The sequence below is a fragment of the Oncorhynchus clarkii genome, chromosome 16 (assembly GCF_045791955.1).
Source record: "Oncorhynchus clarkii lewisi isolate Uvic-CL-2024 chromosome 16, UVic_Ocla_1.0, whole genome shotgun sequence".
In the NCBI taxonomy this organism is placed as follows: domain Eukaryota; kingdom Metazoa; phylum Chordata; class Actinopteri; order Salmoniformes; family Salmonidae; genus Oncorhynchus; species Oncorhynchus clarkii.
In genome coordinates, this window is record NC_092162.1 from 68,699,634 (window position 1) to 68,726,255 (window position 26,622).

At 40.8% G+C, this 26,622-nt stretch overlaps 2 protein-coding genes across 3 annotated transcripts; both read left to right on the top strand.

Moving 5' to 3' along the window:
- The first annotated feature begins 4,608 nt into the window (after positions 1 to 4,608).
- On the top strand, positions 4,609 to 17,881 carry LOC139368970 (TBC1 domain family member 22B-like). Of its 2 annotated transcripts, XM_071108501.1 has the most exons (13): positions 4,618 to 4,886; positions 6,679 to 6,735; positions 7,457 to 7,809; positions 8,002 to 8,169; positions 8,281 to 8,351; positions 9,104 to 9,232; positions 10,913 to 10,978; positions 11,147 to 11,261; positions 12,402 to 12,508; positions 12,667 to 12,742; positions 12,916 to 13,043; positions 13,340 to 13,435; positions 13,695 to 17,881. In XM_071108501.1, exons 1-13 carry the CDS (start codon positions 4,831 to 4,833, stop codon positions 13,821 to 13,823), a joined length of 1,551 nt encoding a protein of 516 aa, XP_070964602.1. In that variant the 5' UTR covers positions 4,618 to 4,830; the 3' UTR covers positions 13,824 to 17,881. The 2 variants fall into 2 exon arrangements, with proteins under 2 accessions (XP_070964603.1, XP_070964602.1); XM_071108502.1 differs by lacking the exon at positions 6,679 to 6,735 and having other exon boundaries at positions 4,609 to 4,886.
- Positions 17,882 to 18,366: 485 nt separating this feature from the next.
- On the top strand, positions 18,367 to 26,069 carry LOC139368972 (zinc finger protein 14). The gene is made up of 2 exons (XM_071108503.1): positions 18,367 to 18,489; positions 22,885 to 26,069. Exon 2 carries the CDS (start codon positions 22,900 to 22,902, stop codon positions 24,400 to 24,402), a length of 1,503 nt encoding a protein of 500 aa, XP_070964604.1. The 5' UTR covers positions 18,367 to 18,489; positions 22,885 to 22,899; the 3' UTR covers positions 24,403 to 26,069.
- The last annotated feature ends 553 nt before the right edge of the window (positions 26,070 to 26,622 follow it).

A 26,622-nucleotide genomic window follows, 5' to 3' on the forward strand; every position in this document is an offset into this window, starting at 1 on the left:
TGTAGTAGCCTAACAGGACAGAAGAAGAAAACGTTCCTATTTCCTGAAAGAATGCTGTCGGAGTGGTTTTGTTGCTACTTAAACATTCACGCGAAGAAAAAGTCTCAATGCTTTTCTTTCAGAGGGGAGCGCGAAAGTAAAACAAGGGGGTCACACAAACCCAAATATGTCTGGGGGCTGTAAAGCTCTCCTCAAAGAAAAAAAAGAAATATACAGAATGCACCTCTTTATAGAAGACCAAACACTCCACTTAAACAAATCTCATCCCAAGTCCCAGGGTTTGTCCAAAGTCCACAACCCTGGCTGAACTACACAATACAATGTGCCATTTAGCCACAGCTGGTACTGTATAGATTTTGTCTCTAAACCGCAAAATAAAATTTGAAAGAACACATCTTGGTTGTGATTCTGTGACATTTATGGAACTTTGAAAGGCTTACAAAGGCCTGATTGTTCATACTATATTATACATGTAGGCCTAAATATGTTCTCATAATATGGTAAAATGTCACAGCCCTTAAAAAATAAGCAGCATGAGTAATATGTCCTCATATTCTCCCAAGACCGTTATAACACATATTCCTGTATCCCACTGCAGTTCAAACTGACTTAGTGTGGAGCCTCATTCTACCTCAGGCACCATTAACAGTCTCTCATTTCTGAAAACAGAGTTACTTATTGTCATGTCTTGTGACATTCTTCCCAACCATGTTTTTGTTAATCAAGTTAAAACCCATGCCAAAAGAAAAGAGGGAAAGAGATCACAAGACCTGTTTGAGAGAGAAAAAAAAAAGTTTCTGAAAGTTTTCAAAAAGTTTACCCAGTTGATTTACATAGAGAGTAGGCTACTGAGTCAGGCAGAGGCACAGTCAAGAACGAAGTTAGTCTGAGAAGGATACATAAACGACCCTAAAACACACATAACAAACACATTACGCTACTCTTCTCACTGTGTCGGATAAATAAACAGTTATTACAGAAAACATAATACAGTAGGTAGTAAAAACAGTCTACCTGCATTTTGCCAGTTGAACCCCGTCAACAGAAGAAAGGGAAGAAGAGGAAGATTGCAGTGATTTCCCTAAGCAACCAGACAGAGGAGTCTACCTGACATTTCCCTAAGCAAACAGACGGAGGAGTCTACCTGACATTCAAATATAAGGTGATGTGGAAAGACCAGCTTATTTATGTATGCACAATTCTCATTTCCCTACATTTAAATATAAAAGAGCATTGTAATTTACATGTTTTGTGAAAGCCATTGAGAAACAATATGCTGTATTAAAGGAAATGGAATTAACAATAGCCTACAACTCTGAGTAACACTAATCTACACACTATTTACTTTCACTGGCTTACACTGCTATGATCTCGGAGCAAACAAAATGAAGTGTGTGACGACTGAGCTACCCAAGCCAAAACAAAATCTACAAACGATTTGGCATATCAACAATTTACAGTAAATAGAGTGGTTCATCCGGTTTCTAGAAAGCTCACAGCTACTTAGCATCAGTAAATGTCTGCCCTCTTGTGGTAATAAGAACACAATGCAGAACCTGGAAATGGGGAACAAGGTCAACAAATGAGTGTTTTTTGCTTTGTAATAATCAAAGTCAATGCAACTGATGCTCAGTGTTTCCCCTATATTCATTTAGCAGCGGAGGCCCACTGCTGTAGAATAATATCATGTAATTTTTTTTAGAAAATACAGTACTAGTCAAAAGTTTGGACACCATTTTATTTATTTTTCATTTTACTATTTTCTATGTTGTAGAATAATAGTGAAGACATCAAAACGATGAAATAACACACATGGAATCCTATATTAACTAAAGAAAAAAGTGTTAAACAAATCAAAATATATTTTTGATTTTATATTCTTTAGAGTAGACACCCTTTGCCTTGATGACGGCTTTGCACACTCTTGGCATTCTCTCAACCAGCTTCATGAGGTAGTCACCTGGAATACATTTCAAATAACAGGTGTGCCTTGTTAAAAGTTCGTATGTGGAATTTCTTTCCTTTTTAATGCGTTTGAGCCAATCAGTTGTGTTGTGTTAAGGTAGTGTTGGTATACAGAAGATAGGCCTATTTGGTAAAAGACCAAGTCCATATTATGGCAAGAACAGCTCAAATAAGCAAAGAGAAATGATAGTCCATCATTACTTTAAGACATAAAGGTTAGTCAATCTGGAAAATCTCAAGAACTTTGAAAGTTTCTTCAAAAACATAAAGCGCTGATGATGAAACTGGCTCTCATGAGGACCGCCACAGGAAAGGAAGACCCAGAACTACCTCTGCTGCAGAGGATAAATTCATTAGAGTTACCAGCCTCAGAAATTGCAGCCCAAATAAATTCTTCACAGAGTTCAAATAACAGACACATCTCAACATTAACGGTTCAGAGGAGACTGCGAGAATCAGGCCTTCATGGTCGAATTGCTGCAAATAAACCACTACTAAAGGACACCAATAAGTGGAAGAGACTTGCTTGGGCCAAGAAAGACAAGCAATGGACATTAGACAGGTGGAAATATGTCCTTTGGTCTGATGAGTCCAAATTTGAAATTTTTGGTTCCAACCGTCGTGAGACGCAGAGTAGGTGAAAGGATGATCTCCGCATGTGTGGTTCCCACCGTGAAGCATGGAGGAGGAGGTGTGATGGTGTGGGAGTGCTTAGCTGGTGACACTGTCTGTGATTTATTTAGAATTCAAGGCACACTTAACCAGCATGGCTTCCACAGTATTCTGCAGGGATACACCATTCCATCTGGTTTGCACAAAGTGGGACTATCATTTGTTTTTCAACAGGACAATGACCCAACACACCTCCAGGCTGTGTAAGGGCTATATGACCAAGAAGGAGAGTGGAGTGCTGCATCAGATGATGTGGCCTCCTCAATCACCCAACCTCAACCTAATTGAGATGGTGTGGGATGTGTTGGACTGCAGTCGAAGGAAAATCTGCCAACAAGTGTTCAGTACATGTGAGAACTTCTTAAAGACTGTTGGAAAAGCATTCCAGGTAAAGCTGGTTGAGAGAATGCCAAGAGTGTGCGAAGCTGTCATAAAGGCAAAGGGTGGCTACTTTGAAGAATCTCAAATATAAAATATATTGTTTACTACATGATTCCATATGTGTCATATTTTTGATGTCTTCACTGTTATTCTAGAATGTAGAAAAAAAGTAAAAAAAACTAAGAAAAACCCTAGAATGAGTAGGTGTGTCCAAACTTTTGACTGGCACTGTATATATTTGTGCCAAGACACACTTTTAAATGGATAGTCATTGGCTCAATGACAGCTAGCATGTCATTGCGCTATCACTAGTAACAATGCACCCCCCTACCCCCACCCTAGCTGGCACAGCTAAAAAGGCATAACATCTGTGGGGGTTTTTACCCTTGCCCCCACTGCTGAAACTAATTCTAGGGGCAAGAATGATGCTGTTTTGTTTCTGTTTGGAAAAATAACACCGTCCCTTACAAAGTAATAACCATTTAGCATAAAGTATAATCTTATTAGTGATATAACTAGAAGCAATAGCCTTGTATTTCTATCAATTTCACAATCTAATTTACCAAATCTGACCAAAAACAAATCTGATAAACCTTTTTAGACTTCAGCAGAATGTGGCAATATATGATGTAATCACTTCCGTGTGAGCTATATCTGATCTTCACCTACACAGTGGGCCTTGCAGATCGTAGAGTTATTAGCCTATAATAAAACTCTTTACAGGTTATAATCCCTGTGTACAGTATGAATGGATGGTAGCCCTATGGACGGATTCAAACATGACGTTGTCAAAAAAATGCATTGGTGATAACTGGCCGAGGGTAGGCCTCAGTAGGCTAGCTCGTTTAATATTATTATACAGTAATAATAACAAAGCCAAATGTTTGTTTCCCCCTTTATCTAAACTGTTGCATGTTTAAGCAATAAGGCCCGAGGAGGCGTGGTATATTGGCCAATATACCACGGCTAAGGGCTGTTCTTACGCGCGACGCAACTCAGAGTGCCTGGATCTTAGCCGTGGTATATTGGCCATGTACTATAAACCCCCGAGGCACCTTATTGCTATTATAAACTGGCTACCAATGTAATTAGAGCAGTAAAAATACATGTTTTGTCATACCCGTGGTATACGGTCTGATATACTGATATACTGCCCGCCAATCAGCATTCAGGGCTCAAACCACCCAGTTTATAATATAATTTAAAAACTGGGTGGTTCGAGGACCTGAATGCTGATTGGCTGAAAGCTGTGGTATACCAGGGGTATGCCAAAACATTTATTGTTACTTTTCTAATTAAGTTGGTAACCAGTTTATAATAGCAATATGGTACCTCGGGGGTTTGTGGTATATGGCTAATGTACCACAGCTAAGGGCTGTATGCAGGCACTCAAGAGTTGCATTGTGACAAAGAACATCCCTTAGCCGTGGTATACTGGCCATATACCACACCTCCTCGGGCCTTATTACTTAATTATAACATGATGGAAGACGCGTGTTCAGAGAAGGTTGACTTCCTTTCGCTATAGTATTCCTATTGGTAAGTGTCTATGCACCTGTTAAACCCGTCCGCCAATCACACGTCCATGTTAATGTACTCCAAGATGGCGACCTCCACCGTTCTGTATTATACGGTATCGGCAATTGCCACAAAAGGACATTATTGACACACGTCAAAACTTTTATTGTTGGTTGCTGCAAAGACAAGCCGGTTTAGTATATCGAATCTGAAACGCTAAAATCTTCTCCAATGCGTTGCACATTTGTAGAACTGCGCGCCGTGTTAGACTGAGGGGATTTGCATTAACCGAGCATGGCCACCGACAACATAATTCATTTCTGGAGGAAAAACGCGAAGGTTCCAGGAAGGTATGTTTCAGTTCTCCCTCTCGTTAATGATGAATAATCGTTCGTGATTTTTAAGATTATAAATGTGTATTCTGATAACGAGTTAACTCTGTATTTTAGTGGGCATAGTAGCGTTGGTTTTGCGTAATTACAGTGTCATTAAATGTTAATAAAAACACATGCTTAACCTTGTTTGATAGATAGCTAGTTTATGAAGCCGTTATGCGCAGGTTATCATTTTTCGCCATGAATCTTGTTCTGGGGGCCGCTGTGCAGAGTGGTCACTCGCTGGCACAGCCACAAAGTCATACAATCGTATTTTAAACCTAGCCACACTGCTAAACCTAATAACTAACCCTAACCTTAAATTAAGTCTAAAAAGCTATTTTCTTGTTTTCATACATTTTTACAGTATAGCCAATTTTGACTTTGCAGCTGTTCTATGGGGGAATCGCTCAGTTCTGCCTCCAGGACAAGACTCATGACAATAAACATAAACCTTCCCTTTAGGCAATACGGAAGTGGTGGTCTTTGTTGCACATTGGAGCTCATGAGGTAATCTTCATGCCTTTGTCTTGGCTACCATATGTCCACACAACATGTCAGGTGGTCTGTAATGGGTGAACGTTGACATCTAGGATAAGCAGGAAAGACTGAGAAAATACTTCAGAAACGTCCCCAATACAGTATTACCAAATAGATTGGCATTATGGCCTTTCTTGTGGAACAACCTTTATGGCTGGGAAAATTGACCGAAATGGACACAATGTGTCTCATCTCTGGAGGCAGGTGCCAAGGTAATGTGAGTGGTCTCTAAGGATTGGGTGTTGTCTTTGGTGGTAGCCACAATGCAAACACTAGTGCCAAGAACAGGAAGTAAAATTTTTCCCAATCCCTGACAGAACAAGCTATGTAATAAGCTGTTATGAGATACCAACCAGACAGGGTTATTGCCATTGTACAAATGAATAGTCTACTAAAAGGCTACTAGATCATGTCGATATCCTACAATATCCTCCTAAGACCCAGCTGATGAGCCACTTCATTACAACATTAGCTATTATTGTGTTAAAGAGGCAATCTGCAGTTGCTACGTATATATATATATATATATATATATATATATATATATATATATTTTTTTTTAAACTTATACTGTATAGCATTAAAATGTATTGCCTCGTGGTTAAAACTATAATGTTGATATAATGGATGGTCAGTCCTTGAAGTTAAGAGTGGGTACATTTCTCCAGCCCCATCCCTCAGCTTCTTACCGAAACAGTGAGGCTTTGTTCTTGTTTTAACTGCTGATTGCTGTTTTAAAGACCCAGTAACTTGACTGATTTAGTCATCTACGACAGTAGGGCTATTTCTTCTCCAACCGAGCTTGGTTCACGTCAGAAACACAAAGGGAGACACACGGGGGGGGGGGGGGCGTTGGACTGTGTGTTGCAGGTCTCAGGTCTTGTAGCATCATCAGATCGGTGGTGAGTGGATACTCTCCATGGGGTGTCAGTAAGGCTGTCGCCTCACGTCACATAATGTGTTACAGCTGTACTCCTACTGTACCATTTTCCAAACCCCGAAGAGGAGAGGTTCATAGTTTAGGGGGGGGGGGAGATAAGAAAAAATGAAGTCCTCTGTCTGCCCATAGTGGTTGCTCTGGGGAGTCAATGCTTTATGAACCTGGCAAATTCATAATGAGTCCGCTATAATGGCCAACATTGTCAATGAAAACATGAAAAGAGGCCTCAGTGAGCCCACGTTCTCCCCAGTGAAGTGCTGCTAGGCCACTGCTCTTTCTCCTCTACAGTATACAGCCAGTTTATGGAGCACAGCATCCTCCCCTTGACCCCAGAATACACCGCACGTAAGTGCTCTGCATGCAGCCCGCAGGGATTCTTTTTCATCCTTCATTCAGCATTTTCTATTTTTTTATATTTCTATTTGTATGCTTACTTTAGATCGTGGATGTTCGTGTCTATATTGCCAAAAGCCCTTGAACATGTGTGGATGAGAATGGCACTGTTGGTTTGATTGTGCCACGTTAACGCTCCCAAACACACCGACAGCATCATTGCATTTTTTTGTTGTTTGTTTGGTACACCAGAATTACATTCATTTCCAATGAAACGCTGCGTTTGCCTTGCAGCATTGCGCGTCGCAGAGGCAGTTGCAGTGCGCGTTCGGTGTGGTGCACACACACACACACACACACACACACACACAATGGATTTATAGAACTCGGTGTGCAGTCAAACTGTCCGCTGTAGTTGGCTTAACAGAAACGGTAGCAGGAGGTGAACGTTGGAACTTGTGTTGTAGAAACATCCAGATGATGCTGCGTACTGCTGTGCGTAACGACGCCGTCGGTGTGTTTGGAAGCGTAACACATTGGTCTTTCTTTTTACGCTATTTGTTTTGTTGGCCTTTTTTATGCCATTTGGTCAGCTGTTCCTTTTTTATATTGTATGTTGTCCCATGCATCGTCTTGTCTTTACCATGAGAGTGCTGTAGATACTCAATGGTATCTTCATTGTATCAGTGACACGTAGATTACATTTTTTTCCTCCCCCTTTTTCTCTCTGCAGGTTTCCTAAAGACACTCCCAAGGGAAACAATCTCAAGTCTAAAAAAGCATCTAGTTTCCACGAATTTGCCCGTAGCACCAACGACGCCTGGGACATTAATGACGAGGACGATGAGGACTTGTTAGCTCCCATTCACCCCTCATCTCTCCCGTCCACCCTGCACCAGGTGCCTCCCCTTCCTTTACAACAACCCAGTGACACCACCAGGGAGCCAGACACGGGGCCTGCAGACCGGCTGGCTCCCCCAACAGCAGAGGGCTGTCTTCAGCAGGAGGAGGACGCAGACTGTGGACAGATCAATGGCAGAGTGGTGGTGAAGTCCAGCAGTGAGGCCCTGCTCAACACCAATACAGGTAATGTGGACACTGGACACTAAAGTCAGGGGTGGGGTGTATTTTAGGAAACATGTCTTTGCATTTAGTGTTCATATCCCATGTGGATGTATTAAAGATACTTCTCATTATCAACTAAAAACTGATATTGTTGATAGTCTGCTCTTTGCGACTTGTCCCATGATCCTCCACTCTGGGTCTCTTCCTCCACAGTGCGCTCCACCCTGCAGAAGCAACAGTCTCTCCCAGTTCGTCCTATCATCCCGTTAGTCGCCAGAATCTCTGACCAAAATTCCTCTGGGGCCCCAATCATGACAGTGCGAGACAAGAGCCGATTGGACAAATTCAAATACCTTCTGTCCTGTCCTAACACCGACCTTGGTGAGAATAAACTCCACCTTATAGATTGAAATAACTAATTCAAGGCCAATGTTGTGTTTACAATGTATGTACTGTATTCTCATTCTATCTCCTGGTCCTTGTGATCCACAGAGGAGCTCCGGAAGCACAGCTGGTCAGGTATTCCACGAGAAGTGAGGCCCATTACATGGAGGCTCCTCTCTGTAAGTACCATGATGACCTTTGACTCGCTCTTTATAAGTACATTGATGACCTTTGACTAGGCAGGAGATCACACACAAGGAGTATGACGATTGACCCACCCCCCACCTTTTGCCCTCAGAGCAGTCTCAATTTGTCAGGGCATGGACTCTACAATGTGTCGAAAGCATTCCACAGAGATGCTGGCCCATGTTGACTCCAATGCTTCACACAGTTGTGTCAAGTAGGCTGGATGTCCCTTAAGGGGTGGACCAGTTTTTGATACTCACGGGAAACTGTTGAGCGTGAAAAACCCAGCAGCGTTGCAGTTCTTGACACGAACCGGTGCACCTGCCACCTACTACCATACCCAAAGGCAGTTAAACCTTTTGTTTTGCCCACTAACCCTCTGAATGGCACACAGACACAATCCATGTCTCAAGTCTTATAAACCCTTCTTTAACCCGTCTCCTCCTTTTCATCTACACCGATTGAAGTGGATTTAACAAGAGACATCAATAAACGATCAAAGCTTTCACCTGGTCAGTCTGTGTCATGGAAAGAGCAGGTGTTCTTAATGTTTTGTACACTAAGTGTAGTATATATGACAACTACAAACACATTGGGTATTTGTTGTGATATGATCTACATAATCTTGACTGTAGTATTGACCCTTGACTCGTATCACTCTTCTACCCTGTTCTAGTACTGTTCACATCTTCAAGAGAATATCCTCTTTTCTTCTCTTTCATTGTCGTCCTCTCTGTCATGGCAGGGTTACCTCCCAGCCAACATGGAGCGCAGAGACCTGGTGCTGAAGAGGAAGAGAGATGAGTACTTTGGCTTCATTGAACAGTATTACCACTCCAGGACAGACGAAACTTACAAAGACACATATAGACAGGTAATACATGAGTCACCAAAGCACTAAATCCTAACAACCAATGCTACCCACTCTGGTGAGTCAGTGTTTAAGTAGAATATGCCTACTGTAGTGAGTCAGTGTTTAAGTAGCCCTACCTACTGTAGTGAGTCAGTGTTTAAGTAGGATATATCTACTGTAGTGAGTCCTTGTTTAAGTAGCCCTGTCTACTGTCGTGAGTCAGTGTTTAAGTAGCCCTGTCTTCTGTAGTGAATCAATATTTAAGTAGAATATGACTACTGTAGTGAGTCAGTGTTTAAGTAGCCCTGCCTACTGTAGTGAGTCAGTGTTTAAGTAGCCCCGTCTACTGTAGTGAGTCAGTGTTTAAGTAGGATATGCCTACTGTAGTGAGTCAGTGTTTAAGTAGCCCTGCCTTCTGTAGTGAGTCAGTGTTTAAGTAGCCCTGCCTACTGAAGTGAGTCAGTGTTTAAGTATCCCTGTCTACTGTAGTGAGTCAGTGTTTAAGTAAAATATGTCTACTGTAGTGAGTCAGTGTTTAAGTAAAATATGCCTACTGTAGTGAGTCAGTGTTTAAGTAGAATATGCCTACTGTAGTGAGTCAGTGTTTAAGTAGAATAATCCTACTGTAGTGAGTCAGTGTTTAAGTAGAATAATCCTACTGTAGTGAGTCAGTGTTTAAGTATCCCTGCCTACTGTAGTGAGTCAGTGTTTAAGTAGCCCTGCCTACTGAAGTGAGTCAGTGTTTAAGTATCCCTGTCTACTGTAGTGAGTCAGTGTTTAAGTAAAATATGCCTACTGTAGTGAGTCAGTGTTTAAGTAGAATATGCCTACTGTAGTGAGTCAGTGTTTAAGTAGAATAATCCTACTGTAGTGAGTCAGTGTTTAAGTAGCCCTGCCTTCTGTAGTGAGTCAGTGTTTAAGTAGCCCTGCATACTGTAGTGAGTCAGTGTTTAAGTTGAATATGTCTACTGTAGAGAGTCAGTGTTTAAGTATCCCTGTCTACTGTAGTGAGTCAGTGTTTAAGTAGAATATGCCTACTGTAGTGAGTCAGTGTTTAAGTAGATTAATCCTACTGTAGTGAGTCAGTGTTTAAATAGAATAATCCTACTGTAGTGAGTCAGTGTTTAAGTAGCCCTGCCTTCTGTAGTGAGTCAGTGTTTAAGTAGCCCTGCATACTGTAGTGAGTCAGTGTTTAAGTTGAATATGTCTACTGTAGAGAGTCAGTGTTTAAGTATCCCTGTCTACTGTAGTGAGTCAGTGTTTAAGTAGAATATGCCTACTGTAGTGAGTCAGTGTTTAAGTAGATTAATCCTACTGTAGTGAGTCAGTGTTTAAATAGAATAATCCTACTGTAGTGAGTCAGTGTTTAAGTAGCCCTGTCTACTGTAGTGAGTCAGTGTTTAAGTATCCCTGTCTACTGTAGTGAGTCAGTGTTTAAGTAGCCCTGTCTACTGTAGTGAGTCAGTGTTTAAGTAGAATATGCCTACTGTAGTGAGTCAGTGTTTAAGTATCCCTGTCTACTGTAGTGAGTCAGTGTTTAAGTAGAATATTCCTACTGTAGTGAGTCAGTGTTTAAGTATCCCTGTCTACTGTAGTGAGTCAGTGTTTAAGTATCCCTGTCTACTGTAGTGAGTCAGTGTTTAAGTAGCCCTGTCTACTGTAGTGAGTCAGTGTTTAGTAGCCCGTGCTTTGTTTCCACAGATCCACATCGATATTCCAAGGACAAATCCACTAATTCCACTTTTCCAGCAGCCCACTGTGCAAGAGGTGAGCTTCTCTCTCTCAGGTCTTCATACTAGTTGCCTGGCTTGGATGGACAGTCTGCCAATTCCACTTTTTGATATTCTGGAGAGAAGTTTTGTTACAACGTAATAGACATGACATTTCACTTTGGATTGAATCCTGTCCTGTCTGTGCCTTCATGTGTTCAATCAGGTGTTTGAGAGGATCCTCTTCATCTGGGCTATCCGCCATCCAGCCAGCGGCTATGTCCAGGGAATCAATGACTTGGTCACTCCATTCTTTGTTGTCTTCCTCTCCGAATTTGTTGGTAGGTTTGGCTGGAGGATAAGGATTTTTTTGTAGGGTTTGATACATTTTTTGTTAGGGCAAATCAAGTCTGACATTTTAAAGTGGAAATTACAAACTTTAGAAGCCATTTTAACCCACGAATACACTACAAGTTTGTATTTCCTCCTGTGCAGTAAACAATTCTCAGCAACAAAAGCGATCAAATTAAGATCCTATACCTGTAGAGGAGGACGGGCTCAGTGTAATGGCTGGCATGGAATAAATTGAATGGTATCAAACACATCAAACCTATAGAAACCATGTGTAATTTATTCCATTCCAGCCATTACAATGTGCCTGTCCTCTTATAGCTCTTCCCAAGAGCCTCCTCTGGTGGGTGTCATAGATTTCTGTCCAACCAGATGAGGCTTGTCCATATGAAAGGAAAATGACCTCTGAATCCTCTGACAGGGTGTCCAATTATCTTGTTTTATATTACATACAGAAGGATTAAAGCATACATTTTTCCTGTCTGGATATTTGTCAGCATTACAAACCAGTCGGCTTCCCTTAGTGCACATGTCAAACTCAAATATATCTATTTTTTTTATCAAACCACCCGTGGGGCGAATTGAATTGGGTTTGAGTAATACTTTTTCTTTGTATCCCTCCCGGGAAAACGGTCTCAATCGACATTGAAATGACTAAAACCAAATGGAAACTGTAGAAATGATAATGGCGCTACATTTACAGTCTCTTCACTCTGTCCAGATAGATAAGAGTCATCTATAGTCTCTTCACTCTGTCCAGCTTGATAACAGTCATTTATAGTCTCTTCACTCTGTCCAGATAGATAAGAGTCATCTATAGTCTCTTCACTCTGTCCAGCTTGATAACAGTCATCTATAGTCTCTTCACTCTGTATAGCTTCCTAACAGTCATCTATAGTCTCTTCACTCTGTCCAGCTAGATAACAGTCATCGAAACGAAAGCTAGGCAGTCAGGGAGCATCGAAAATGCCAAAACTCCTCTTTTTTTTGTGCACATTTTTACGGCAAGAAAAAATAATCATCTTTAAGTGCGGGCCCCAGGACCTCAGGGAAGACCCCTGCCTTAGTGAACTGGAAGTAGGGTTGTGTTTCGCTGACCGTGCACTGATCGTTTGGGTTTACATCCACAGAGGAGGATGTGGAGAATTTTGACGTAGCTTCCCTGCCTCTTAACACCCAGAGGAACATTGAGGCAGACAGCTTCTGGTGCATGACCAAGCTGCTGGATGGGATACAGGTTAGTAATGTTAGTCAGTTATTTTTCTGCATCTGCTCTTATGGTCTTCATTCTGACCCACTGTTGTCCCCAGCAGCAACCCCTCCCCCCCCCCTTCACAATCACAAATAAAATCATCCTGGTGACGTGTTGTTGATACTGTTGTTTAATCTGTGCAGGACAACTACACTTTTGCTCAGCCAGGGATTCAGAACAATGTGAAAGCTTTGGAAGAATTGGTCAGCAGAATCGATGGTGAGATATGATCTCCTCATGTTGTTACCGTATCTGAGGTAAGATCTTACCTTTTAATTCATATGAAAGTAGATCTCCAGTCTCCCATCATTTTCAGATGGCCTCAGGGTCAGTTTTCATCCTCTCTGTGTTTTCTCTACTCGCTGTGTGACTGTGTCCTTTTTCTCTCACAGAGGACATACACAACTACTTTAAGAGGTATGAGGTGGAGTACCTGCAGTTTGCTTTTCGTTGGATGAACAACCTGCTGATGAGAGAGCTGCCTCTACGCTGCACCATACGCCTCTGGGACACCTATCAGGTGACACACACACACACACACACACATAATCAAATGTATTTATTTTATTTTTATTTATTTATTTATATAGCCCTTCGTACATCAGCTGATATCTCAAAGTGCTGTACAGAAACCCAGCCTAAAACCCCCAAACAGCAAGCAATGCAGGTGTAGAAGCACGGTGGCTAGGAAAAACTCCCTGGACACAGATAGATATGTGCATTGAAACCTTTGTGTTTAGTTCTGAATGTCTGAGTGATTTACAGAGCTGATCTGTACGTGTTCTACACATGCTGACCGGTCGTGTATCCCTGCAGGCTGAACAAGAGGGCTTCTCCCACTTCCACCTCTATGTCTGTGCTGCTTTCCTGATCGAGTGGCGCAAAGAGATCCTCTCCATGGTCGATTTTCAGGTACCATTAATTCTATCCTTTCTTGAGATTTGTTTGAGTGAACAATACTTGAGTACTTTCTATTTGAAAATGTGTATTTTTTTTTTGTATGACCTGACCCCTCCAGTGAAAAGCTCTCATTAAAAACAGATCTGCATATTTCGGTGTTCATGACACTTGCAGATTGTGACTGAGGCCCACCAGAGTTTATTTGCACACTTCCACCCACCCGGTTCCAAACATGGTATTAATGTCATCAAATGTGTCTTTGGCTTTCCAGGGTCTTCTCATGTTACTCCAGAACCTTCCCACAATCCACTGGGGGAATGAGGAAGTGGGCCTTCTCCTGGCTGAAGCGTACAGACTCAAGTACATGTTCGCTGACGCGCCCAATCACTACAGGAGATAGGCTTCTATGCAATGGTGTAAAACAGATTCTGATATACTGTTAGGAGGAATGTACGGTTTCCTTCCTCTCTTTGATATGACTGGCCGACATATAGCTTGCACACAGGTACAGAATAATTAGCTCAGAATAGGAACCCTCAAACCCTATTTCTACTATAGTTTTCTTGCAGGTTCTCTCTGTTTGTTAAGACTTTTGTTGACAAGTTACATTCCACTGACACTGCAGCGTATTATCTCCGAGCCACTGGCTTAGACATGTCAGTAGTAGTCTGTTACAATTCATGCGGTAGAGTAGTAGGTTCTGGACATACAACACAGCTAATCCTCAACTGACTAGGTATCCCCCTTTCCCTTCAACCTTACTCCTATTAACCATAACCTTATGTGAGTTCTGGTATTGACGCTCTATGCTGTTCTGGTATGGGAACTCTATACTGTTCTGGAATTGGAACTCTACACTGTTCTGGTATTGGAACTCTATAGTGTTCTGGTATTGGAACTCTACGCTGTTCTGGTATGGGAACTCTATACTGTTCTGGTATTGGAACTCTATACTGTTCTGGTATTGGAACTCTACGCTGTTCTGGTATTGGAACTCTATACTGTCCTGGAATTGGAACTCTATACTGTTCTGGTATTGGAACTCTACACTGTTCTGGTATTGGAGCTCTATACTGTTCTGGTATGGGAACTCTATACTGTTCTGGTATTGGAACTCTACACTGTTCTGGTATTGGAACTCTACGCTGTTCTGGTATTGGAACTCTACGCTGTTCTGGTATTGGAACTCTATACTGTTCTGGTATTGGAACTCTATACTGTTCTGGTATTGGAACTCTATACTGTTCTGGTATTAGAACTCTATACTGTTCTGGTATTGGAACTCTATACTGTTCTGGTATTGGAACTCTACGCTGTTCTGGTATTGGAGATCTATGCTGTTCTGGTATTGCAGCTCTATGCTGTTCTGGTATTGAACTCTATACTGTTATGGTATTGAGCTCTATGCTGTTCTGGTATTGCAGCTCTATGCTGTTCTGGTATTGAACTCTATACTTTTCTGGTATTGAACTCTATACTGTTCTGGTATTGAAGCTCTATGCTGTTCTGGTATTGCAGCTCTATGCTGTTCTGGTATTGAACTCTATACTGTTCTGGTATTGAACTCTATACTGTTCTGGTATTGCAGCTCTATGCTGTTCTGGTATTGCAGCTCTATGCTGTTCTGGTATTGAACTCTATACTGTTCTGGTATTGAACTCTATACTGTTCTGGTATTGAACTCTATACTGTTCTGGTATTGAACTCTATACTGTTCTGGTATTGAACTCTATACTTTTCTGGTATTGGAGCTCTATGCTGTTCTGGTATTGCAGCTCTATGCTGTTCTGGTATTGGAGCTCTATGCTGTTCTGGTATTGCAGCTCTATGCTGTTCTGGTATTGGAGCTCTATGCTGTTCTGGTATTGCAGCTCTATGCTGTTCTGGTATTGGAGCTCTATGCTGTTCTGGTATTGCAGCTCTATGCTGTTCTGGTATTGGAGCTCTATGCTGTTCTGGTATTGCAGCTCTATGCTGTTCTGGTATTGCAGCTCTATGCTGTTCTGGTATTGCAACTCTATACTATACTGCATAAATGAATGATATTTTAATCCAGAGGGGATAAATACTTGGCCATCGGTTTATGGTCTTTTAAATTCAAATTCATACTGGCATTAATCAGTATTGGTTGTCTCAGAAGTTTTAACATATACTTGAAAGAACTCTGAATGGATGATGAATGTTTAAGTGATCATCGTTCAAGTTTCAGAGAGAATATATTTTGAGTTATTTCGATTTTTATCTAACAGAGTTTTGTGGTAAAGCTAGTCCGCATATTTGACCACTTTGTCCACCACTTGTTCCCTTCATGGCTATGTTGAGTCCAGTAAAAGGCCAGTCTGAATATCTACTGAACAAATTGTCCAGTGTAGTACAACGTGATACAATGAGGTGTCACAGCTGTTACTAATAGCCGCTCTGTAGACCAGGAAAAGGTACTTTATTTCAGGGCTTATCTACAGTTAAATAGGCCTAGACTAGAATACAGTTTATATATATGAAGTGGATAAAACTATCTGTAGTGGTGCCATATTGAATCACAAGGCCTCAATGTGAATAGGGTGAGAATGGGGACCGTGTGTTTTTAGATGGTGTGTTATTTTTAACACATTGAGCTACATTTTCAGTTCATCTGTATCTTAGGTTATGTTTATCTCAACTGATTACTAGCTATTTTGCTTTGTAATTCTCAGGCTTAATTTTTCACATTCAGATTAGTCACACTTTCTTTTTGGATTATTTAAAACTGTGGCACATATGAAAGTTGCTAAATTGTTTCAAAATGAAGTTGTCATTTGAAACTGATGAGACCTTCAAGTAATGTACATTTAAGAGTGTCTGACACTTAACCAAATGTATATTTTGTATGTTTGCGGTGTCCATAACATGCGCTGAAGATTTTGCATTGTTTATTTCCTCTTTCTGAATATATATACAAAGCAACCAGTGCAATCTAAATCAACAATCTGCAACACGATGTAATGACCATCCAGGAAGCTCTTCAGAAAGGAGAGAAAAATGTACTTCCCTGTCTGTTGTTTGCAACAGCATCTACTCTTATTTAGTATGTTTAACTTAAACACTTGTCTGTAAACTTTAATAATATAGAAGTGAAAATTGTGTCTATTAAGAATTCAAATGTTAAGATTTGTTTTTCAGTAAATGAATGTGTTTTGACTTGCCTCTGAGGGTTGTCTGCTAATGCTGATGTTGTTATTCAAAGGCAACTTTTAGTAGCCCTCCCGAGTCCCTACACAGTTACTTGATCTGTTGGAAACTGTGATATCAACACAGCTGTGTTTCAAGTCTGTAATGATGCCTTTGTTATAAGCATTTGTAATGCACTTTGACTAGCATAGAAAACTGAAATGTTCTCATTTGCCCTGTTTTGTTTGTACAGCATTTGTGTTTCAATTTAAATATTGGGGTTATGTAGTAGCTCACCTGCTGTGACCTCACTTAGGGGACGTAAAGCAGGAAGAGTAATTACATTTAAACAATGGAATGTGAATATTTATGTTATTATTTCACCAAACTTCATAATAATTTATCTGCTAATGGTACGAAAGGTTTGACAATCATTATTTAGACTTTATCATTCTTGTATTGGCATTGAGGTTCAAGTTTGTGAAATTGACATGTGGATTTGGCATTGAACAATATGGAGTAAATTTGTTTTGTCAGGTTTTAGTGATCCTATGACAACCTAAAAAATAATGTTTTAACTGAAGTTCGGGTTTTTTAATCATCAGTACTAGGACAGTGACCTTGGTGGTATTAGACCTGTAATGATATGAATTAACTTCATGATACTGAGGAAACAGAAGTGCCATAACTTCCAAACCAGTATTATTCTCATTTTGGTTTTCAAGATCACCATGTAGTTCAATTAGGATTTTTCTGCAATTTAAATCATCTAATTTAATCATTCTACTTTTGATTTCTGCATTGTTCCCAGTGGACGTTTTACCATGTCTTCTCAATTCAGGGTTTTTTGTAGAACAAATTCAGACTCATGTTCGTTGTTGGCATTTTCAAATATATAATGATTACTTTGTGTATTTACCTTTCAGCCTTAAAAGTAAACCATGCTCTGTCCTCATGTGTTTATTTGCTCCCAAAAAATGTATGACTTTATTATTTAAATTGAATTAATTCTACATTTGTATTATTCAATCCATGTCCCATGTTGTTTTAGGGTCATTCAAAGGTTTCACTGCATTTAGGTTTTAAAAACAAGATGTACAGTAACGTAACCTGAATTCATTGTCTAAAATTCATCTGTAGTCATTTAGTTTTCATTTTCTTATCTTCAATGCCAAACTATTTGGCCAATAATGTTTTCATTCAGTTCAATGCTTCTGTAGTCAATACTGGTTTTAGCCTTAAATGGAGGAAATATTACAGTAATCTGCTGTATATAAATGTTTTGTTTATATTAAACGATTGTTACCCTTTGTTTTGACTGAGTCGTGGTGTTGTGCATAAGAAGGGGTCGTGGGAGAGGATGCATACCTCACCTCATTGAAATACATGTGATAAACTCAGATGGGTGGAGGTAAGTGAGCAGATGTTTTTATTTTTTTGCATTAAATGCCCACATTGATTTCCACATACAGAGCAGAGTTCATTTGAATTGCCATGCTAAATCTGATCATTTACACGTTGCAACACTTTGAATGTACATACTAAATCTGGTGTTTTTATATACTCTCTGGATAAATCTAATATTTTAATATTTTACTGTGCACTTCATTCTCTAATCATAAACCATGGGGTTCAACTCTACCATTATTACCAACTTTCCTGAAGCCATTTGTGTTCTTGAATGCCTCATTGGTCGAAAAGAAAGTACCAGAATGCAAAGTTTTGTAGTCCTACCAAAGCTCAAAAGTACACAAACAACTTGGCTTCACTTTGGAACACATGGCTACGGTGCTGCACGGAAATGAAAACAACGTTTTGGTATCCAAGTATTTATCTTAAAAAAATAAAATAAATGACTTCCATTAAACTTGTTGGAAACTGATATGTCGCCAATATTCAGATTTGTTTGACCAAAAAAGGTAGGCTAATTGGGTTGCATGTTTTAACATTCTGCCTTGTTTTAGCTAGCTAGTTAGCCGACTAAACTCCACAATTTCGATGGCTAACAGTAACATTAGTGTGGACCTCACTAAATGTTTTTTTTTTTTTTTTAACTACTGATTTGAGCACCCAAAGATCAGCCCGCAATTACGAATAACAATACATGTGTGTGTGTGTGTATACAAACGTACATTTGTGACATCCTAAATCGTGGAGTTCAGGTTAATAACCTAGTTAACGCTAGTAGCAATAGCGATTTCCTGCATAATGTTTCATTCGATTTGCTTTATTACCAGGTTATCACTGCACGTAGCCTGTTTTTGTTGTTGTTGCTATACAGGCGGTAAAGCTTTTCAGTCGTTTAGAAATGGGGAAATGCCTACACTCACCTACCATTACATCACACAGAAGTCATTGGACGAAGGCGTTTTGTTAAGAGCCCTGACGCTCGGTCTGAACATTAAAACGCATCGCGGTTTTGGAAACATACGGCCCTTATCTTTCATGGCAGGGAGAAATCTTGTTTTTTTAAACAACTAAAGGTTAAATTGATAACACATCATTTTTATAGGATTCCGACACGGGTTATATTTCCATGTTATATAGCACTTGTTTACAGAAAACGGACTGAAGATAGTGGACTACCTGGGCTAATTGTAACTACCTGCGTCTCCGAACACCTGTGTGTTATCAGAATATGTTCTTCACGAATGTGTTACTGACAAATACTGTCGGCTGCAACGGTGTTAAAACAGTGTACAAGTAGTGTGTATTTTGCGTTTGTGAAATTATTTTGATAGGATTTGAAAGTAGAGGGATTATGTTTCTAGAGCCGTACCGCAATTGACAATCAATTAACATTTAGATGAAGTATTTGGCTGTTTTGGCATTGAGTAAATTTGCCTTTATAACAAAACATGTAATGGTCTTACACTATAAGGAGTAATGTTAGGCTCCTTTAGTCTATCATTGGGCTACCACCCAGCTAGCCACATTTGCAGTGGCTGCTGGGATTCAATTTTTACCTTATGTCAGTAGCTATACAACAAGTTATTGCTCACTTATACCCTTGAATCATATCTCAGTGGAAAGCTTAGATACACATTTCCAGAATGTTCAGGTCAACAGAAATGTAACCTTTGATCTCTAGGGTACATGTCAGCATTACCTGTATAAAAATGGCTTTAGACAGAAACCCTGATTCATTTTAAACTTTTGTTTGACAAGTGGTTCTAACTTCTGAAAATATATATTGTGACATTTAAAATGGTGGATGCTTAGCCATAGAATTCCATGTAATGGGGCAGCTATATTTTTGAATTTCAACTTGACAGAGGCACCAAATTGCCCACACGGCTAGAACAGGGGTTTAAAAAAGGATTTGTACATATCGGGCCATCACAGAATTCAGCCATTAACTTCCCCTTAATCCTACAGAATCCTTTTCCCAATATGGCTGCCAAATAACTCAATGGGGTCTTATTGGATCATTTCACATGGCGATACCTGTATGAAATATAAAAGTATGCACAGAAATATCTTAATGTTCATATAGTGATGTAGAATACACAACCACATGAGCCAGATTATGTAAAGTTGTCAAATTATTCAGATTTTTTTTTTTAGGAATATTAACCATTCCATTGCAATGTACAGTAGTAAAATCCAATGTTGGGCCTGTTGAGGCCAATTACATTACTTTTAGTATTGTAGTAACAGACCTATCTGCTATGGCCCCAAAGTAAGAACACATTGTCATTTAGACTAACCATGTGTAATGGTTTGCTGCTCTTACAATCCCATGAAAACCTATTGGCATTACTGTGGAATCTTTACATTGTAATGTATGCAGCAAGGTTCTAGTCCTCTGCTGTTTTGGGCACATTCTTACCAGAATTCTGTGAATAATTTAACATCCTTATATATACACACACAGTAGGGAGAACAAGAATTTGAGACACTGCTGACTTTGCAGGTTTTTCTACTTACAAAGCATGTAGAGGTCTGTAATTTTTATCATTGGTACACTTCAACTGTGAGAGACGGAATCTAAAACAAAAATCCAGAAAATCACATTGTATGATTTTTAAGTAATTAATTTGCATTTTATTGCATGACACAAGTATTTGATACATCAGAAAAGCAGAACTTAATTTGGTACAGAAACCTGTTTGCAATTAGAGATTATCGTTTCCTGTAGTTCTTGACCAGGTTTGCACACACTGCAGCAGGGATTTTAGCCCACTCCTCCATACAGACCTTCTCCAGGTCCTTCAGGTTTCGGGGCTGTCGCTGTGCAATATGGACTTTCAGCTCTCTCCAAAGATGTTCTATTGGGTTCAGGTCTGGAGATTGGCTAGACCACTCCAGGACCTTGAGATGCTTCTTACGGAGCCACTCCTTAGTTGTCCTGGCTGTGTGTTTCGGGTCGTTGTCATGCTGGAAGACCCAGCCACGACCCATCTTCAATGCTCTTACTGAAGGAAGGCAGTTGTTGGCCAAGATCTCGTGATACATGGCCCCATCCATCCTCCCCTCAATACGGTGCAGTCGTCCTGTCCCCTTTACAGAAAAGCATCCCCAAAGAATGATGTTTCCACCTCCATGCTTCACGGTTGGGATGGTGTTCTTGGGGTTGTACTCATCCTTCTTCTTCCTCCAAACACAGCGAGTGGAGTTTAGACTAAAAAGCTCTATTTTTGTCTCAGACCACATGACCTTCTCCCATTCCTCCTCTGGATCATCCAGATGGTCATTGGCAAACTTCAGATGGGCCTGGACATGCGCTGGCTTGAACAGGGGGACCTTGCGTGCGCTGCAGGATTTTAATCCATGACGGCGTAGTGTGTTACTAATGGTTTTCTTTGAGACTGTGGTCCCAGCTCTCTTCAGGTCATTGACCAGGTCCTGCAGTGTAGTTCTGGGCTGATCCCTCACCTTCCTCATGATCATTGATGCCCCACGAGGTGAGATCTTGCATGGCGCCCCAGACCGAGGGTGATTGACCGTCGTCTTGAACTTCCATTTTCTAATAATTGCGCCAACAGTTGTTGCCTTCTCACCAAGCTGCTTGCCTATTGTCCTGTAGCCCATCCCAGCCTTGTGCAGGTCTACAATTTTATCCCTGACGTCCTTACACAGCTCACTGGTCTTGGCCATTGTGGAGAGGTTGGAGTCTGTTTGATTGAGTGTGTGGACAGGTGTCTTTTATACAGGTAACGAGTTCAAACAGGTGAAGTTAATACAGGTAATGAGTGGAGAACAGGGGGCTTCTTAAAGAAAAACTAACAGGTCCGTGAGAGACAGAATCCTTACTGGTTGGTAGGTGATCAAATACTTATGTCATGCAATAAAATGCAAATGAATTACTTAAAAATCATACAATGTGATTTTCTGGATTTTTGTTTTAGATTCCGTCTCTCACAGTTGAAGTGTACCTATGGTAAAAAAATTACAGACCTCTACATGCTTTGTAAGTAGGAATACACTGCCGATTTTGCAGGTTTCAAATACTTGTTCTCCCCACTGTATGGGGCTCCCGAGTGGTGCAGCGGTCCAAGGCACTGCATCTCAGTGGCATCACTACAGACCCTGGTTCGATTCCAGGCTGTATCACAACCGGCCGTGATTAGGAGTCCCATAGGGCGTCACACAATTTGCACAGCATCGTTAGGGTTTGGCCGGGGTAGGCTGTCATTGTAAATTAGAATTTGTTCTTAACTGACTTGCCTAGTTAAATTTGTAAAAATATGGCACACCTGGCTCATGTGGTTATGTATTTTGGTCACTATGAACATTTTAAGATATTTCTATGCTAACTACAATTATATTTCATACAGGTATCGCCATGTGAAAGCCAATAAGACCCCATTGAGTTATTTGGCAGCCATATTTCATATAATGACATTGTTTGTCATATGGGGAAAATATAAGTGGATGGAGGGATGAAAGAAAGAAAGAATGATTGCACACGCATTTTCCAACTAAGGGACATAAACCTTGAAAAAAAATCCCTATGAGACAACATCGGTCCAAGTCTGACGGCCCAAATTTGGGGGTCTGCCTCATGGACTATCATTGGTAGCTACGCGTCAAGGGGGAATATACCATTTAGCAAACGCTTTTATCCAGAACCATTTAGTCACGCGTGCATAGATTTTACGTATGGGTGGTCCCGCGATTTGAACCAACTATCCTGTTGCAATAGCAGCTAAGCTACAGAGAGGGTGACAGATATACAGCCTGTATCTGCAGCCAACCATTAGTGCTATAAAAAGAGAGACCAGGGAAATGTTTTGTAGGCTATAGCTAAGTTTTCCCTTATCAGGATGATGAACATGTCTAATATACTGTCCTCTGTACCTCCCAAATAGGTGCCTTGGTTGAAGATGGATGCAGTTCCCTGCAGTTGGAACACTACAAGAGTTCAGGAGTCGTTTGCTCGGTCTAAGCCTGCCTCAGACACTCTAACAAAGCTGGCAAAACTTGTTGCACAAAAGCAAGATAGTCAAAGCCAAAACCAACTACTGCCTGATGTGTGCCCGTGTGTGTGCGCACAGTGCAGCCAGGGATTCTCTGACATGGCTGAGTTATTGCACCACCAGCAGGGAGAGCATGCCTTACGTAAGTGTCATTGCTGCTTTTCCTGTGGCAAAGAGTTCTCTCTCCTATCCTCTTTGCAGTTGCACAAGTGCATTCGTGATGCTGCTCCTTGTCAGGTCTGTTGTGGTAAAACCCAGCTAGGTGCTCCATGCAGTGCGTGCAAGGCTTCAACCTCAGACTCTCAGAGTGTCCGGGATAAGTCCCTTTATCACCAGTCCCACCATCATGATAGCAGATCATATGCCTGTGCTCCGTGTGGTAAAAGCTTTAGCCAAAAGCAATCTCTGCTTCGCCATCAGCAGGCTGGCTGTAGTAAATCTGCCACGCAAACTGCAAAAGTTGTCAGCCCTCCTGCGGACTCTCCCTCGCCTGAATCTGCCATCTTGGACTCCTCTCCCCCTGACTCTCCCCCAACTGATGCCACTAGTGCCCCAGATCCTGACAGGCCAAGTCAATGCCCACTTTGCGCCAAGAGGTTTCGCTCAGGGGCTGGCCTTGCATGCCATCAGCGATCCACCCATCGGAAGGAGTGGATCATCTCCAAGTGTCCTCTACTAAAAGGAGGATGCACAAATGGGGTTCATAGATTATCGAAGCAGATGGCTGGGCCACCCCAACCAAAAAGAAGAGGCAGAAAGAGCCAGCTCCTCTCCTGTCGTTCCTGTGACAGGGTCTTCCTAAGCACTGCCAAGCTGTACTTGCACAGACAAGAGTCCCACAGCAGAGAGAAGGATATCAGAAGAGATCCAAGGCCACTGATTAGCAAGCGGAGGAAAAGAGAGACTTACTCATGTGACGTTTGTGGTAAAGTGTTCTTGCACCATTTGTCACTTAAAGCACACGTCAAGAATCATAGTCGAGAACCACCAAGCCATGTTCAGCAGGTTGGGAAAGCAGCCAAGGAGACCAAGTTAGCTGAGAAGACGCCAAAAAAGCCTAAAGGCAACATATCACGGAAGGTGGGAGGAACATTGGTCAAGGCTAGCAGAGGGAGACCAAAGAAAATTCCAGAAGAAGAGGGAGAGTTTCCTTGCCCGTCTTGTGCTGAGGTGTTTTCTTTGCAGTCTGCTCTGAAGGAGCATGAGGAGCTGCATCAGCCTACAGGGATTATGAGACACTGCAGCGTGTGCAGTCAGGGCATAGGTATCTCTAAGAAGCCTGGGGCCAAGCTTCGGAGGGCCTACCATTGTGTTCCCTGCTTGAAGGCTTTTGTAACACTGGACACTTTCTTACAACATTGCCAAGATCACCTCGTTGACAGTGGCGATGAGGAAGGGAGCAATTTATGACCCTGACAGCAAAATGTGAGATGATGTACTCTTCCTTTTTTGTTTTTTTAACAAGCTGTACTGAGTTCCCAAGAAAATATTATGTGTTCATGTACATTTAAAAATATGTTTAGACCACTCACCAGAATAGCTGTTTGAATGTAATTCATATCAACACGCGATTCAAGTTGCAACAAAACATTTTTTTTTTGTGTGTGTGCGCTGTCTGATACCATTAATTTTGTGACTGACCAACAGTGGTACGCTGTGAAAGCAGTACAGAAACAGTCTTACTAGGCCTAAATCCTCTTGATCCTAAATCCTCTTCATTTAGACCTTTTATATTCCTTTACAAATGTTGGATCGGATCCAACCATCCATTTGTCAATATGGTTTAAATTAAATGAATATACGCAATAACTCATTTAGTTTTGTTGCTGCAGCAGTTTTTTAAAATCTCTGGTTAACAATACCTCACTGTGTTATTTGATTTCAATTCAAATGGTCAAAATGGAACAAAAATAGCTTCTTAGCAAAGAGCAATTTCTCAAGCAAGAATTTAGCTAGGACTGTCTGGAAGTGGTCTGAGTGGGGAGGGGAAAACTGAAAGCTGTTATTGGGATTGAGGTTTGGAACTCTTTCTTATTGGCTATTAATTAATTTACCCCACACAAATTTACTCCATGACACCAAAAACAGACATTTCAGGCGGTCTTTCCAAACAACTAAAAGGGCATTATCATAATTTTCAGAATTTCACAGTATTATTCCAACCTCACAGTGTGGAAAGATACACGGAGTATAACAAACACTATGAACTCCTTCCTGATATTGAGATGCCCCCCCTCTCCTTTTGCCCTCAGAACAGTCTCAATTCGTCAGGCCATGGACTCTACAAGGTGTTGAAAGTGTTCCACAGGGATGCTGTCCCATGTTGACTCCAATGCTTCCCACAGTTGTGTCAAGTTGGCTGAATGTCCTTTTGGGTGATGGACCATTCCTGATACACACGGGGAAACTGTTGAGCGTGAAAAACCCTGCAGCGTTACAGTTCTTGACACAAACCGGTGCGTCTTGTACCTACTACCATTTTGTGACAAAACTATTGGTAAGAGTTGAAAATGCGGTGGAAAAACATTGAACTTTTAGATTTTTTTTTATTTGGTACAGGAAACCTTTTTTTACATTTAATTTTTTAACTCTTGATGACATTGGACTTGTGTGACACTGATTTAGCATTAATTTACTAATTATTTATCTCTGTCCGTCTGTCTGTGTGAGATGCATACTCATGGAGCCAGTTAAGACAATGTGATGTAATATAACATGGATATTATGCAAAAGAAGCAGTGATTGCAACCTTGCTGCTACTGTTGGTTAGAAATGAGTTTACCAGGTTATCCATTTATTTTCTGCAGTTTAGTAAACCAAAAAACAGAAGAAAATAAGGCTTCAAGGGAGACCTTGAGCTTCAACACTCTCTTAGTTGTTGTGGAAATAGACACACTATATGCTGTTTTACTTTCTGCGTCTACGTCATATCGCTGAGTCTACCTTTTTTAAAAGAAAGTCATGTTTTATTTGGAGAAAAAAAGGGTTTTAAGTTTCTACTTCTGGAAAGTGCCTTTTGTGTCCCGAGTTAGCAACCTTGTCTTAGAAAATACCTCATTAAAAGTATTCTCCCATGATGTTTTGTGTTGACTCCATTAATCTTGTTACAGAAAACAACAACATTGCTATATTATTAAATTGACACAATACTGTCTATATATACACGATATCCATTACAACATAAGAAAGGATCTTGGGCTTGAAGAGTTGTTCACATGTCTCACTGCCCTGCATTGTAAAATGTGATTTGTTGATTTACGTGGCACGTTTTTACACTGATTGCAGATCGTGAAACTACCCTCAATCAATAAATAATTCAGATTTATAGAGAGTGAGAAATTTTATTTATTTAACTAGGCAAGTCAGTTAAGAACAAATTCTTATTTTCAATGACAGCCTAGGAACAGTGGGTTAACTGCCTGTTCAGGGGCAGAACGACAGATTGTCAACTCGGGGGTTTGAACTTGCAATCTTCCGGTTACTAGTCCAACGCTCTAACCACTAGGCTACCCTAGTAAATAGGCACACATTTCAAACAACTTTTCTGTCCAGGTAGTTCTGCAATTTATATAAAGAGAGAACTCCTCAATGATCTACTCCCATACAGTAGAGCAGCGACGTGCTCGCTTA